Source organism: Theropithecus gelada, chromosome 13 (genome assembly GCF_003255815.1).
Source record: "Theropithecus gelada isolate Dixy chromosome 13, Tgel_1.0, whole genome shotgun sequence".
Taxonomy (NCBI): domain Eukaryota; kingdom Metazoa; phylum Chordata; class Mammalia; order Primates; family Cercopithecidae; genus Theropithecus; species Theropithecus gelada.
Genome location: NC_037681.1, coordinates 52,786,739 through 52,802,162, shown reverse-complemented (window position 1 = coordinate 52,802,162; position 15,424 = coordinate 52,786,739). Strand labels below are relative to the sequence as shown.

At 38.2% G+C, this 15,424-nt stretch overlaps 1 protein-coding gene across 3 annotated transcripts in view; it reads right to left on the bottom strand.

The window, feature by feature from the left end:
* Positions 1 to 15,424, bottom strand: part of BIRC6 (baculoviral IAP repeat containing 6) — a 256,735-nt gene that overhangs the window by 213,953 nt on the left and 27,358 nt on the right. For all 3 annotated transcript variants that reach the window (XM_025353535.1, XM_025353532.1, XM_025353533.1), the window contains exons 4-6: positions 10,484 to 10,677; positions 6,963 to 7,074; positions 3,493 to 3,575 (exon numbers count right to left, since the gene is read on the bottom strand). In XM_025353535.1, coding sequence (XP_025209320.1) covers positions 3,493 to 3,575; positions 6,963 to 7,074; positions 10,484 to 10,677 — 389 coding nt within the window. The remainder of the gene's footprint in view (positions 1 to 3,492; positions 3,576 to 6,962; positions 7,075 to 10,483; positions 10,678 to 15,424) is intronic.

The following is a 15,424-nucleotide window of genomic DNA, read 5'->3' as shown; positions in this document are numbered from 1 at the left end:
AACTGAGACACGAGACTCTCTTGAACCTGGGAGGTAGGGGTTGCAGTGAACCGAGATCACGCCACCGCACTCCAGTCTGGGCGACAAAGTAAGACTGTGTCTCAAAAAAAATAAATAAATAAATAATAAAATAAAATTTAAAAAATAAATGTTTCTTAAAATTGTTTTTAACTCATTGTTTTATTTCCATGTCAAAGAAAGAACTTTACACATAAAACATGCTACTCCTTACAATGTATGTATTTCTTTTTACCATGCACCTACAACTTACACATATAAATCCATATATAAATTCTGGGCAATTTTTAATATGCAGATGTCTTTCCTAATCCTTTTACAGTGCATCTCCAAGCAAATGACATTTGGGCCAGGTTCCCTCCTAGCTAAATCTAGCGTACTTTACCACTTTCCATCTCTCTCTTTTTCCTGAGTTTTAACTTTTTCAATAAAATTTTATTTATACAAGTTACACACGGCTATATAAAATAAAGCTAAAGACCCATATCAATTTTAAAATCTAATCCCAGTAATTTCCAATCCCACCTCCAGGAAACCATCATTACAAATTTAAGTGATACATTTCTAAAATATTTTTTATAAGTTTACATACATAAATGTACATATAGAAAATATATGATGTGGAAGTACATGTGAAAAAATTTTTAAATAAAATACAGGGTTTTAAATTGTTAAACAATTGGTGTCATTGTACATGACATATATATTTTATCATGTATTCAATCACCAATCATTCTATTAATACAAAAGATTTCTTGATACAATAACATATCTGAAAGTTACTGAGAGTGATTAACAGAGATCTTACTGTTCATTCCCCTTAACTGTTGGAGCACAGTCTATTATATGAATATACCACATTCTACTGGGCTATTCCCCTCCTGATGGGCATTTAAAAGGATTCGATTTTTAACTGCAGTGACCATCCACTTTATGCTTCTGTGCATACAAGAGCAATTAACTCCCTAGGATAGGTAAATAGAAGTGGAAATGCTAGTTACTAGGGTATGGTCCATTTTTTTGTGTTTTTAACTTCAACCTCCCTCCAAAGGAACTCTATCTAAACTCGCAGTCAAAATATGACTCCCATTCGCCCTTTCAAATTTTTCCTTTCCCCCTTACCATTCAGAAGGTGCCTAGGCTCCCCAGCCTCCACTAATCCTCTTTCCTCCTACCCATTTGGAGGACTTGCCCCAGGCCTTCAGAGACCCCATCAACTTATTAAGTGTTTGAGGAATCCCAAATGCTGGTGCAAAGAAGAGGTGGAATCCCTGAATCCCTGGCCATGTTAAGAAAACATGGGTTTTGAACAGCCCAAGTTGGAAATTTTAATCAACTTTCCATAGAAAATATTTACAAAGAAGATAACATTTGATAATATTGTACAATTTTTCAGGTATAGGTTAAATAACTTTTTGAGGATTGGCATAGGGACCTAAAATATATATATATTAAAATGGTTTCTATATATATATATATATATATATAAAGATGGATTCTATGCAGAAAGACAACTCCAAACAGAAACTCAACTTAAATTGAAAACTGTTCATACAGTAGGTCCCCCTCTCATCCACAGCATCACTCTTTTTTTTTTTTTTTTTTTTGAGATGGAGTTTCACTCTTGTCGCCCAAGCTGGAGTGCAATGGTACAATCTCGGCTCACTGCAACCTCCACCTCCCCAGTTCAAGCGATTCTCCTGCCTCACCCTCCCTAGTAGCTGGGATTACAGGTGTGTGCCACCACACCCAGATAATTTATTGTATTTTTAGTAGACAGGGTTTCACCACATTAGCCAGGCTGGTCTTGAACTCCTGACCTCAGGTGATCCACGCGCCTTGGCCTCCCAAAGTGCTGGGATTATAGATGTGAGCCACCATGCCTGGCCCACAGCTTCACTCTCTATGGTTTCAGTTACTCATGGTCAACCATGGTCCCAAAATAGATGAGTACAGTACAATAAGATATTTTGAGAGAGAGAAACACAGACAGACTGACCACAGTCACAAAATTATTACAGTATATTGTTAAAATTGTTCAACATTAGGACAGGCATAGTGGTTTACACCTGTAATCCCAGCACTTCGGGAGGCCAAGGCGGGCAATCACCGGAGTTCAGGAGTTGGAGACCAACCTGGCAAACATGGCGAAACCCCATCTCTACTAAAAATAGAAAAATTAGATGGACGTGGTGGCACACGCCTGTAATCCCAGCTACTCAGGAGGCTGAGGCAGGAGAATTGCCTGAACCCGGGAGGTAGAGGTTGCAGTGAGCCAAGATCGTACCACTACACTCCAGTCTGGACAACAGAGCAAGACTCCATTTGAAGGAAAAAAAATCGTTCAATTTTATTAGTTATTGTTATTAATCTCTTTCTGTGCTTAATTTATGAATTATACTTTATCATAGGTTATGGATGAATAGGGAAAAAATATAGTATGTATATGGTTCAGTACTATCTGCTGTTTCAGGTATCCAATGGGTACTGGAATGTATGCCCTGCAAACAAGTGGGACTACTGTATTCAACTCTCTGCCTGCAGATAGATACAACATGAATTTTTCATACAGTATTTTCCAATCTGAACTCCACAGGTACACTGCAATATGTTTTAGCAAGTCTGCCCCAGGCACATCAGCTGATTTAACATTCAGAGACTTCAAACTAATTTTAATACAAAGCAAGCAACATATCCTGAAACCAAAACCTGGTTCTATCACTTACTAGCCATATGCCCCTTCAGCAAATTTTATTCTCTTCATTTTAAAATGGGATAGTAACTCCTATCTCATAGAGTAACTATAAAGGTTAAACTGGAGAATATTCATAGTTCCCTCCTATAAAATGGAGACTACAATAGTACCTACTTCACAGGGAAATATGAGAATTAAATGATTTAAAAATATGTAAAGTATTCAGAATGGTACCTAGTATACCATCTTATATAAAATTTGCTCTAACAATGTACTGTTATTTCTATTAATAAGAGCTCAGAATAGTTATTTGTGAAAATGAAGTTTCAATACATGATCTCTAATGTTAAACCAGGTTCTAAAATTTCGTGCACTAAAATTCAGAGACATCAAAGACTCCCTAAAATTCCTTCAAAATTAGAAATGTATACTATAAGGCTCTCTTCATGGATTCCCTATTGACAACCTGCTCTCAAAAGACCAAGATTCAACTGCTAAAGCTCATGCTGGGGTTCACTTTACCATAGCTTTCTGGTTTTCAGTTAGAGTGTGGTTCTATTGTTTGGTACTTCCCTCCTGTACAAATTTTAGAAAGTCAAACTTAACAGACACTGTATGCCAAGTGGTGTGACAGAGTATAGACAGGGCTATCTCATTCTCAGGACAATGACAAAAATATAGGTGGCAAAAGGCAAAAAATTATAAGCAGAAAAGTAAAATTTAGAAGCATATTTACATGACTGACTTAGCCTATTATGTCCAGAAACATCAAGACTCACCAAGGTTCATCAGTAGGTTCCCAACAAACGAGGCATACACTACAAGTAAAACACATGGCTCTATCATCTCCAGATGAGGCAGGCTGCAAAATTACAAAGAAAAGAGACAGAAAGGGTAAATCATTATTAAAATAGCTTTATAATAAAAGTTATTTTTAAAAGTTCATAATTTTAAGTAAAATTCTATACTGAAAATGAGAAATTAGCCTATAATATTAGGTCCAACAATACACTGAAACCTCCAAATATTTATTAATTGCCTGTATTATTTGAAAATTCAGAAAATGACCACTAAATCAAAGAGAGGTACACATATGTGCAATCCCTGATCCAGTACTTTTCTAATTGCTATAATAAAGTATCTGAAATATTAAGTATAAAAGAAAGATTCTGGCTGGTTTACACTATTTATTGTGGTTGCTGTTGTTGTTGTTCTTGTTGTTGTTTTTGAGACTGCGTCTTGCTCTGTCACCCAGGCTGGAGGGCAGTGGCGCGATCTTGGCTCACTGCAAGCTCCGCCTCCCGGGGTTCAAACGATTTCCTGCCTCAGCCTCCCGAGTGGCTGGGACTACAAGCGCCTGCCACCACACCCGGCTAATTTTTTCACATTTTTAGTAGAGACGGGGTTTCACCATGTTAGCCAGGATGGTCTCGATCTCCCGACTCTGTGATCCAACCCCCTCAGCCTCCCAAAGTGCTGGAATTACAGGCCTAAGCCACCGCGCCTGGCCTCTTGTTGTTGTTTGTTAGAGACAGAGTATCTTTAAAACTATCTCTTTTAAAGAAACAGAGTCTTAGGCTGGAGTGCAATGGCACAATCATAGCTCACTACAGCCCTGAACTGAACTCCTGGACACAAGTGATCCTCCAACCTCAGCCTCCCAAGCAGCTGGAACTACAGAAGTGTTCCAAAACACCCAGCTAATTCTGTTATTTTTTTTGTAGAGACACGGTCTCCCTAAAGTATCCAGGCTGGTCTCAAATTCCTGGGCTTAAGCGATCCTCCTGCCTTGGCCTCCCTAAGTGCTGGGATTACAACTGTGAGCCACTGCACCAGCCAATGGGCTTATTATTAAATACTAAATCCCATACAACTATACAAGAAGGGCAAGTAAAAAGGGAAAGCAGTCAATCTAATTCACATAATATGGAATCTAATTCACACAACATGGGACAAAATGCTATATATATTTCAATCCAAGGGCCAGGTACAACTTATATATATATACACACACATATATATGTATGTATATATATTTTCAAAACCTGAACTGAAATATACCTGAAAACTAATATGAATATTTGTGAACATTTACTTTATAGACGCAAATTTATTATACATTTTAGAAGATTACAAATAATCAGCTCCTAACATTTCCTAGAATCAGAGGATTCTAGGAAACCTATTATTGGACCTCTCTGCAAAGATAGAATATAATGAACAATAACTCACCAGAAAAAAAATATCAAGGCATCACTTAACAGAGACTCTTAGAAAATTACACCAAATTAAAAGAAAGATGACAAGTTGCTAGAAAAATGGTCCATGTTCAATCCTTAATTTAGGGAAATTATTTCACTGATTCTAATATTAGCCAGTCTCCAAACTTACCTATCTGTAACTGGAAATCTGACAAATTTTGAATAAAATATTCATATATACATATAGTTTTCTGGTTTAATTTTAGTTCAGATGTTCAGAATACTTGAAGATAATGAAGGAATAATCAATCTTCAGATTCTAAATGACAGTTACTTTAATGTACTTCAAAATGTACTTGAATTCTTAAATTAGGCCAAGTGCAGTGGCTTACACCTGTAATCACAATACTTTAGAAGGTTAAGGCAGGCAAACTGCCTGAGCCCAGAAGTTTGAAACCAGCCTGGACAACATAGTGAAATCTCATCTCTACATAAAAAAAACAGAATTAGCTGGGCATGGTGGCACATGCCTATAATCCCAGTTACTTGAGGGGTGAGGTGGGAGAACTGCTTGGGCCTGGGAGGCTGAGGCTACAGTGAGCTGTGATCACGCCACTGCACTCCAACTTGGGTGGCAGAGCAAGACCCTGTCCCAAATAAATGAATAAATAAAGTTAAATAAGCATGCTTTATTTAAACTGACATATAGGTATTAGATTTCTTAAGATTCTTTTAGCAGTGGTAAAACAGTGATAAGCCAGTCTATACCACTCACTTTAAGTTTCCTATTAAATAACATATTAAATAACATCTAGCTAAAATCATTTTTCTTAACTTCCCTCTAATTCGGCAAAGCTTTTTATAATGTCCCATTCTTATGCCTCTGTACTATGTTAATCCTTACACCTTATACCCTCCTCTTTCCCTACATAAAACTATGACTATTTTTCTTGACTAATTCTTCCTCTACCTGTGCAACTTAATCAGTTCTTTAATGCACAGATATTCAAGTTGCAATGCACTACTTGTAATGCTGCTTCTGTAGTTATCTAGTATATGGATAATTTGTATCCCAACTATAACGAGAATTTTAAAACTGTAAAACTTCTTTTATGCATTACCCTAAGCATCTACTACTGTGTTATGAATGCAGATGTCAAACAGTGGAAATAAACATGCATCAAAACAGAATACTTGTCAAAAACCCAATCTGAAGAATATTGTCTATTTGTTGATTTTATTAAAAAATTATGGCCTAGCGTAGTGTCTCACCCCTATAATCTCAACACTTTGGGGAGGATGAGGTATGTAGATCCCTTGAGCAGGAATTCGAGACAAGTCTGGGCAACACCAGTAATCCTGTCTCTACAAAAAAAAAAAAAAAAAAAAAAATTAGGTTGGTGCAGAAGTTAGCCAGGCCCAGTGGCACACACCTGTAGTCTCAGCTACTCAGGGAAGCTGAGGTGGGCGGATTACCTGTGCCTGGGAAGGCTGAGGCTGCAGTGAGTAGTGATAGTGCCACTGTACTCCAGCCTGGGCAACAGAGTGAGACCCTGTCTCAAAAACAAAAAATAAAAATAATTGCTTTTTTAAAAAGTTGTATCTAATCTGAAAGAAAATACTCAGTTGTTAATTGCTTAAACAATTTTTTCCTGGCCAGGCACGCCTGTAATCCTAGCACTTTGGGAGGCCAAGGCAGGCAGATCACCTGAGGTCAGGAGTTTGAGACCAGCCTGGGCAACATGGTGAAACCCCATCTCTACAAAAAATACAAAAAGTAGCCAGGTGTGATGGTGCACACCTGTAATCCCAGCTACTCAAGGAGGCTGAGGCACAAGAATCACTTGAACCTGACAGGCGGAGGTTGCAGTGAGCCGACATTGTGGCACTGCAGTCCAGTCTGGGCAAACAAGCATACCTGCATACAAGCAAGCATGCAACCAAGTTGCATAAAGTAAGTTTCTGAACAAGTAAAACAAAAGCGGTAACTTTGCTGAAGGCTACAAAGGCATACTGAGAAAAGTACTTTTCTACATTCTTTTTTTTACCTGATGATAAAATCCAGCTTGAGCCATGGGATCTGGTTGTGCCCACCTATAGCCTACATGAGGCCATGAGGTAAATGTCTCCCGTCTGTTAGCTTCACTATACATCAGTGATCTAAAAGTAAACATACTTTATGTAATTGAAGTTAGGCATCAAATCACAGTGAAACTTCTATTTAACAATGCAGAAAATAATTTTACTGGGTTATCAACAAAAACTGCAAATGGTCTGATGAGCAAGTTCAATATTTTACTTTAAACTAAAACTGATAATTTTTAGGAATTTCCCTTAAACAGAAAGGGAAGGAGAAAACCTGATTGGTGGCTGCAGCTGATAAACAATTCTAGGGGTAGATTACATACGTTTTCATATTAAAATACACCAGCTCACCAAGAGTCAAAGTATAACAGAAAGTACCAAAGTAATATATATATTTTTTTTTTGAGACAGTCTTGCTCTGTTGCCCAGGCTGGAGTGCAGTGGTGTGATCTCGGTTCACTGCAAGCTCCACCTCCTGGGTTCACGCCATTCTCCTGCCTCAGCCTCCCGAGTAGCTGGGACTACAGGCACCCGCCACCATGCCCAGCTAATTTTTTTTGTATTTTTCAGTAGAGATGGGGTTTCACCATGTTAGCCAGGATGGTCTCGATCTCCTGATCTCGTGATCCGCCCGTCTCAGCCTCCCAAAGTGCTGAGATTACAGGCGTGAGCCACTGCACCCGGCCCAGAGTAATTTTTTAAAGGACCATAGTAAACTTTAGAAGAGTCCAAAAGATTTTAAGAATCTTAAAAGAATTAAAAGAATTTTAAGAAAGGATAAGCCAAGTTTATTCATCCTAACACAAAATTACAACTGATAACAGAAAGAAAAAGTGGTAAAGGTCATGACAAAGAAAACAGGAAAATACTCTTCTAAATTCTTCCCTTAAATTAGCACATGATTTTCTATAAAATTGCTAGTAACTTCAGGTTCACCCATAGTTGTATTCAAGTTTTTAAACAAATAGCTGTTGGGTTAGAAAAGCATTCTCAGTTTCATGTTATATATGTCTTTAGGATCAGTCTTAGAACAGAAGACCTATCTCATTTCGTTATACTATCCAACAAAACAGCAGTAGCATCCAATAGACCTAACTCAAACCTTCCACAGACCTAAGTTCATCAAAGCCTTCATAGGCTCCTGGATTCATTTTTAATGAAACAAACACCACAGTCTATATCAAAATTAATATTTTGGGACATTTTAACACCTCTAAAAATACTGAATATCCTATCTAATGGCTGCATTTCCTAAAATAGAACATTTACCACAGCTTGCACTGATTTCTTTAGAAACACTGCAACTGTTTGCAAAGAAAATAGCTCTGCAGAGCTGACTCTTTTATAATCTCAAAATAGGCATAGATCTCAGACAAGAAGCACTTGTTCTAATTACGTATTTTTCCTTTTTTCCCATCTCAGACACATCCCAAAGAATATTTTAATGACAGCCATAGGACATATCACCAGATAATCTGATTAAAAATGATAGTCTGCATTTTGCCCAAGAGATTACTCCTACAGAATATAAAAATTCTCCCCAATTGTTAATACAACTAATAAAAGTTATATATGTAACAACAAAATCACTTAACAAAAAGACGGCAAGTGATTAAGCAAAAATCAGTTTACCGAAAGATAAATTAATAAATATTGCTACTGAACTAGAAGAGTCATACTAAAAATAATAGAAGTTTAAAATGAATTCATTCAGTAGTGCCTTTGATAACATCAGCACATACTATTTATAAATGTACTTCAGAAAGATGCTTAGGAAATTACAACTCACATCCAATGGAAATGTAAAAATATAAATACTACAGCTGGGCACAGTGGCTCACACCTGTAATCCCAGCACTCCAGGAGGCCAAGACGGGTAGCTCACCTTGAGGTCAGGTTCCAGACCAGCCTGGCCAACATGGTGAAACCCTGTCTCTACTAAAAATACAAAAAATGAGCCAGGCATGCCAGGTGCAGTGGCTCACGCCTGTAATCCCAGCACTTTGGGAGGCCAAGGCGGGCAGATCATGAGGTCAGGAGATCGAGACCATCCTGGCTAACATGGCAAAACCCCATCTCTACTAAAAATACAAAAAATTAGCTGCTCATGGTGGCAGGCGCCTGTAGTCCCAGCTACTCGGGAGGCTGAGGCAGGAGAACGGCGTGAACATGGGAGGCGGAACTTGCAGTGAGCCGAGATCGTGCCACTGCACTCCAGCCTGGGTGACAGAGCGAGACTCTGTCTCAAAACATAAAAAAAAAAGAAAATTTCGCCGGGCACAGTGGCTCATGCCTATAATCCCAGAACTTTGGGAGGCCAAGGAGGACAGATCACCTGAGGTAGGGAGTTCGAGACCAGCCTGACCATGGAGAAACCATGTCTCTACTAAAAATACAAAATTAGCCGGGCATGGTGGCACATGCCTGTAATCCCAGATACTAGGAAGGCTGAGGCAGGAGAATCACTTGAACCTGGGAGGCAGAGGTTGCACTGAGCCGAAATCGTGCCATTGCACTCCAGTCTGGGCAACAAGAGGGAAACTCTATCTCAAAAAAAAAAAAAAAAAAAAAATTAGCCAGGCACGGTGGTGGACACTTATAATTCCAGCTACTCAAGAGGCTGAAGCAGGAGAATCTCTTGAACCTGGGAGGCGGAGGTTTCAGTGAACCGAGATCGCGCCATTACACTCCAGCCTGGGCAACAAGAGTGAAACTCCGTCTCAAAAATAAATAAACAAATACTAAATGAGAAGGCAAACAAAAATCTAATCAAAATTGCTGGGTGTTATATTTCAGTATTGCATTTCTAAACCTCAGTACTTTTAGTAAGAATCTCAATGCCATTTCAAATAGCAAATCATTTAAGTTTTTAAATGAATGTGGTACTGGCTTTCTAATTAAACAAAATAGGCATTCAAAAAAACTCTAACAAAGAAAATGATGGTTTAGGTATGATTTTTGTAATACTGTTTAAATCTAGTGCAAGCAGCATAAAAAAATGTTAACTCAAAATTATTCTTATTATTTTTTAAACTCTTTTTTTTTTTTCATTGTAAAATGATACCACTTTCCTTATACTCACCTTTGGGCATGATAAGTTAGGCAAAATTTATCTCAAAGGTCACGAAATGTCATCAATGGAAAAACAGTTATTATTCACTGAATAATTATAATAATTTTAATTTAACTAAAATATTTACTAAGCAAGTACTAAACTGGAATTTTCAAAACGCGGCTTTATAACCCCTTCAAATACTTTTAGTGTACTAAAAAATAGTGTTTAAAAATAGCAATTCAAGCAGTAGTTTACTTTAAACCTGGTTTTTAGATTCTAATTCATATTGAATTTTTTTTGTTTCAAAATGAGGCTAGAAATCTTGAAATTTTTAAAAATCATAACCAGATTTTCTAGTTATTCTTGTTTAATGCAAAAACTAATCAATTACACCTCACTGTCACCTTTCTTTGTAAGCAAGGTTCATACCTGTCTACAGAACGGCCTGGCCCCACTCCGAGTTCGGGACGTGCACTAGGTAAGAGGTAAGACAATCTGTCCATCACTGAGGACGCCACAGGTAAGGCAGCAACATTTTGATTTATTTTCTTGAGTTCATTTACAATGGCACTGGCAATGGACTTCAACACATGATGAGGAAGATGAAATGTAACTGTGGCCCACTGAAAGAAAATGGGAGTATAAGCAAAGGAAAATGTACTCAACAGTTTTAACCAAAATCATAACTTAACCATTATCAAATAAAGAACTACTCACCAGTTTCAAGTCAGTTTTCTTCATTAGTTTATCATTTAAAGTAGAAACTTGCAGTTATAAAAAAATAAAAAAATATCTTACAAGAGTCAAGATATGGAACCAACCTAAGTATCCATCAATGGGCGATTGGGTAAAGAAAATGTGCAGTAAAGACCAGGTGCAGTGGCTCACGCCTGTAATCCCAACACTCTGGGAAGCTTAGGAGGAATTAGTTTTAGTGATCTGGTGACTGCAGTTACTAATCATGTATTGTATATTTCTTTTTTCTTTTTTTTTACACTCTGTCTCCAGGCTGGAATACTGAGGCGCAATCTCGGTTCACTGCAACCTCTGGCTCCTGGGTTCAAGTGATTCTCCTGCCTCAGCCTCCATGAGTAGCTGGGATTACAGGCGTGTGCCACCATGCCTGGCTAATTTTTTTGTATTTTTAGTAGAGACGGGGTTTCACCAGGTTGGTCAGGCTGGTCTTGAACTCCTGACCGGATGATCTGCCTGCCTCGGCCTCCCAGAGTGCTAGGATTACAGGCATGAGCCACCGCCCCCTGGCCCATGTATTGTAAATTTCAAAATTGCTAAAAGAATAGTATACATTCTCACTACAAAGAAATGGTAAGTAGGTGAGTTGATAGATATGTTAATTCACTTAATTTAATCTTTCTATAATATATACATATATTACAACATCACATTATACTCCATAAATAAATACAATTATTTGTCAATGAAAATTTTTTAATTTTTTAAATGAAACCTCAACTACCTACCCTGGAAAAGACAGTTCAGAACCAGACAGTAACACACGTTCTTATATATATCACCAAAAATTAAGGACAACTAAAATCATCTGTCATTTTTCCTATTCATCCAGCACAATGTTAAGCACAGAGTAGGCACTCAAATACCTCCATCCATAAGAATATATTTAGACAATTACCATTATTGGAGTATATGAGGATTTAGTTCAGCATAGCAAACGCATGTTTTTGTTGCTATTGTCACCATAATCCAGCAATAGCAACTAAAAACACGGTCTTATAGTCACACATCTGGATTCTGAGCCCAGCTTCGCCATCAACAATATTCGATAAATGTTAGCCATGATTATTTAATATTACAAAAATTACTGAAGTTAGACCACAAAAATGCTAAGTACTATTCTCCCAGAGAAATAAGTCTATAATGTAATTTCATCTTTATATCCTGTCCCCAGTTCACCCATGAATGATTGCTACTCTTGTTTAGTACACTCAAGGCAGACTAGTATATTATTACTTATCTATACAATACTGGAAAAACTTGTGGCCAAAAACATGACTTGAATTGCTAAAAAAAGAAAAACAAACAGAGAGAGAGAGAGAGAATAAAAACTTCTAGACCTAATTAATCTGTTCACAGATCACAGCTTTTTATTGAAAGGGAGGATGACACCCCTTGAGAAAGGATCCTACGATACCCCAACTATATACAGTACTGTAAATCATACTCCAAACCTTCCCTCAAAAAGACCTATGGGCATTCACTACAGTGACTGTGCATGGGGGAAAAGATCTTTCAGGCATTACAAAAAAGTAGCACTGAACTGACCTAAAACATCACTGTGGTCCACGAAAGAGGGCACGTAGGATGGTCAAGCGATTAATAAAGTTTTGGCCCAAAGCTGTCTTAAGAGAGTTCTATGGGTCTGTAAATCATTATTGTATAATAGTTACTTCCCCAGTCCCTGAATGCATAATATAAAACAGGCAACTGAAAACAATCCCCAAATCAGCTCTCTGCTCTTCTCTGTGGACCAGTAATACAGAAAACACCAAGTATAAGCCCCTAGAACTTTCCTTCTCTACAAAGATATTAAACTAAAGCAATGCTACATTCCTGAAGAAATTTTTTAGATTAATGCCACTGTGAAAGATTTGAGGCTGGGCACAGTGCCTTCATACCTATAGTCCTAGCACTTTGTGAAACTGCAGATGGAGGTTCGTTTGAGCCTAAAAGCCTGAGACCATCCTGGTCAACACAGCAAGAGCTCATCTCTGCTAAAAAAAATAATAGCCAGGCGTAATGGCATGCACCTGTCATCCCAGCTACTTAGGAGGCTGAGGTGGGAAAATCACTTGAGCCCAGGAGGGCAAGGCTACAGTAAGCCAAAATCACATCATTGTACTCCAGCCTGAGTGAGAGAGCAAGACCCTGTCTCGGGAAGAAAAAAAAAAAGAGAGAGAGAGAGAGACTTAAAAGATACAGAGGTAATCAAATGACCTCGTCCCCTTTACTGGCCTGTTGTAAATGGATCTTGAAGAATGACTGTGGATGGTAAACTATCAGGTGGTGACTTCAATTTGCAGCTGATTTTCTAGATGAGGTATCTTTATTAAAGCAAATCAACAAATCCCCTGATACCTGGTAGGCAGTTACAGTTCTTTCCAATATGTTTCTATCTTTAGTTTTAAGGACTATCCAAAAAGTCCACTTCCACTTTCACCTGGCAGGAACAATAATAAATCTTCCCAATATTTCCCTAAGACCACATCTCACGTTCTAGAAATCCTGATCATCATAACATCCTGCAGATCAACATACTGGTCCACTACATCATGACAGCACACTGATTGGTCCAGATGAAGATGAAACAGCAAGGAAATTAAATGCCTTAGTAAGGTGCAAACCAGAGAACAAGAGTCCCCAGAAAAACTCAAGATTCTGTAGCTGTGGTTAAGTTTCAGAGGTCCAGAGGTCTGGTTAGGTCAGTTCCCTCCAAACTGAAAGACAAGTTGCTCCAACTTGTAACACCAACCACAGAAACAAAAGCCACAAGTGGGCCTACTTGGATTTGGGAGCCAATATTCAGCACACTTCAATGTGTGCTCTAATCCAAGTATCAAGAAATATATAAGGGTGCCAATTTTGAGTAAGGTGCAGAACAAGAAACTCTGCAACAAGACCAGACTGTACTGCAAGATACTCTGCTACTTTTACCTTAAGAGCACTTTCAATGACACTGACACGAGAAGTCCATGGCAAATAATGATGCTGTAAGGAGCCTGTGGCAAACTAACTGGGACAATCACACAGCAGAATACTACGATCTTGGAGCAAAGCCATATTCTCTCATGCAAATGACCATTCTCCTTTTGAAAAACAACTCCTAGTGTCTTACTAGTCCCAGATAGAGATTAATATCTATCTATGAAACTAATGTCTACGAATTCAGAGCTGTCCAGATGCTATCTGACACACCAACCATAATATTGAGCACAAGCAACAAGTATCCTTCATTAAGTGTTTTATGAGAGACCCATCTTGACAAAGTCCAAAAGAAAAAACTGAATAAACAAGTGGCTCAGAATTCAATACCTACTCCCACTATAATGTCTCCTCCTTGTTCTACATCAATAGCTTCATGGGGGAACTCCTTATGATGAAATAATATGAGGGCAAAACACTCTTGGTCCTGATTTACAGATGGTTCTGCATAATATGCTAGTGCTACCCTTAAGTGGATGGCTACAGAGTTACAGCCCCAATCACAAGGACAGTGGTGAAGGTAAATCTTCTCAATAGCTAGAACTTCAGTCAGTATATGTGAGTATTCTTCTATGGATTTAGTTGGCCAGAAGTAAAGATCCTCACTAATTAACGGAGAGTTGCTAATTTGTTAGCTAGATGGTCAGGCACTTGGAAGAAACAGGACTAGAAGACCAGCAGCAAGGAGGTCAAAAACAAAGGTCTATGAATAGAACTCCCAGAGGGCAAAAATATTTACGAAATATGTCAATGCACACCAAAAGGCATCCATTTCAGAGGAAATGGGAGAAATTATACACATTATATACATGACAGTAAGCCTCTCTCCAAGGGCACTCCAGTGCTTGCTCAACGGACCTGTGTGCAAACTACCATGGCAAAAGATATAGAGGCTATGCACGGGCCCAAAAATGTAAACTTCCCTGTACAAATACTAACCAGGCTACAGCTGTTGCTGATTGCCTAATCTGCCAAACAGCAGTTAACAAAGTTGGGTGGCCAATATCACGCCATTTCCCAGGGGGAATAGCCAGCTATCTGAGGGTAGGTTGATTATACGGGATTCCTAGTCATGGACTAGGCAGCAATTTGTCTTCAACATAACAAATATATATTCTAGGTATGCATTTACCTGTTCTGTCCATAGGCTTCTGCTGTAATATTACACAGTCTATTGCCTGTGGACTGACAGAATGTCATGGTATTGTAGAAAACTTTGCTTCTGATCAAGAAAAGTATTTCAAAGCAAAAAAAAAAAAAAAAAAAAAAATTTTCCCACTGGTCTTACTGTGCATTATCCTGATGAAGTTGGCCTGGCAGAAAAGCTCAATGGTCTACTAAAGACTCATTTTCAACACTAACTGCAAGAAACATGCTGAAAGGTTATAGGGTTCTACCTTACAAGATAAAGCATATGCTCTGATTCAACCAAAAATGTATGACAGTTTCTCTAAGCATGCCCACTATTATATTTAATAAACCCATTCACAGATTTTTTTTTTAAGCTTTCAGCTCTACAGGTCTTACTCCCAAGGGAGGAATGTTCCTGCAGGGGTACAACAACACTTCCATTGAAGTTGGTGTTGAGATTGCTACCCAGCAACTTTGAGGTCCTCTTGCCACTGAATAAAT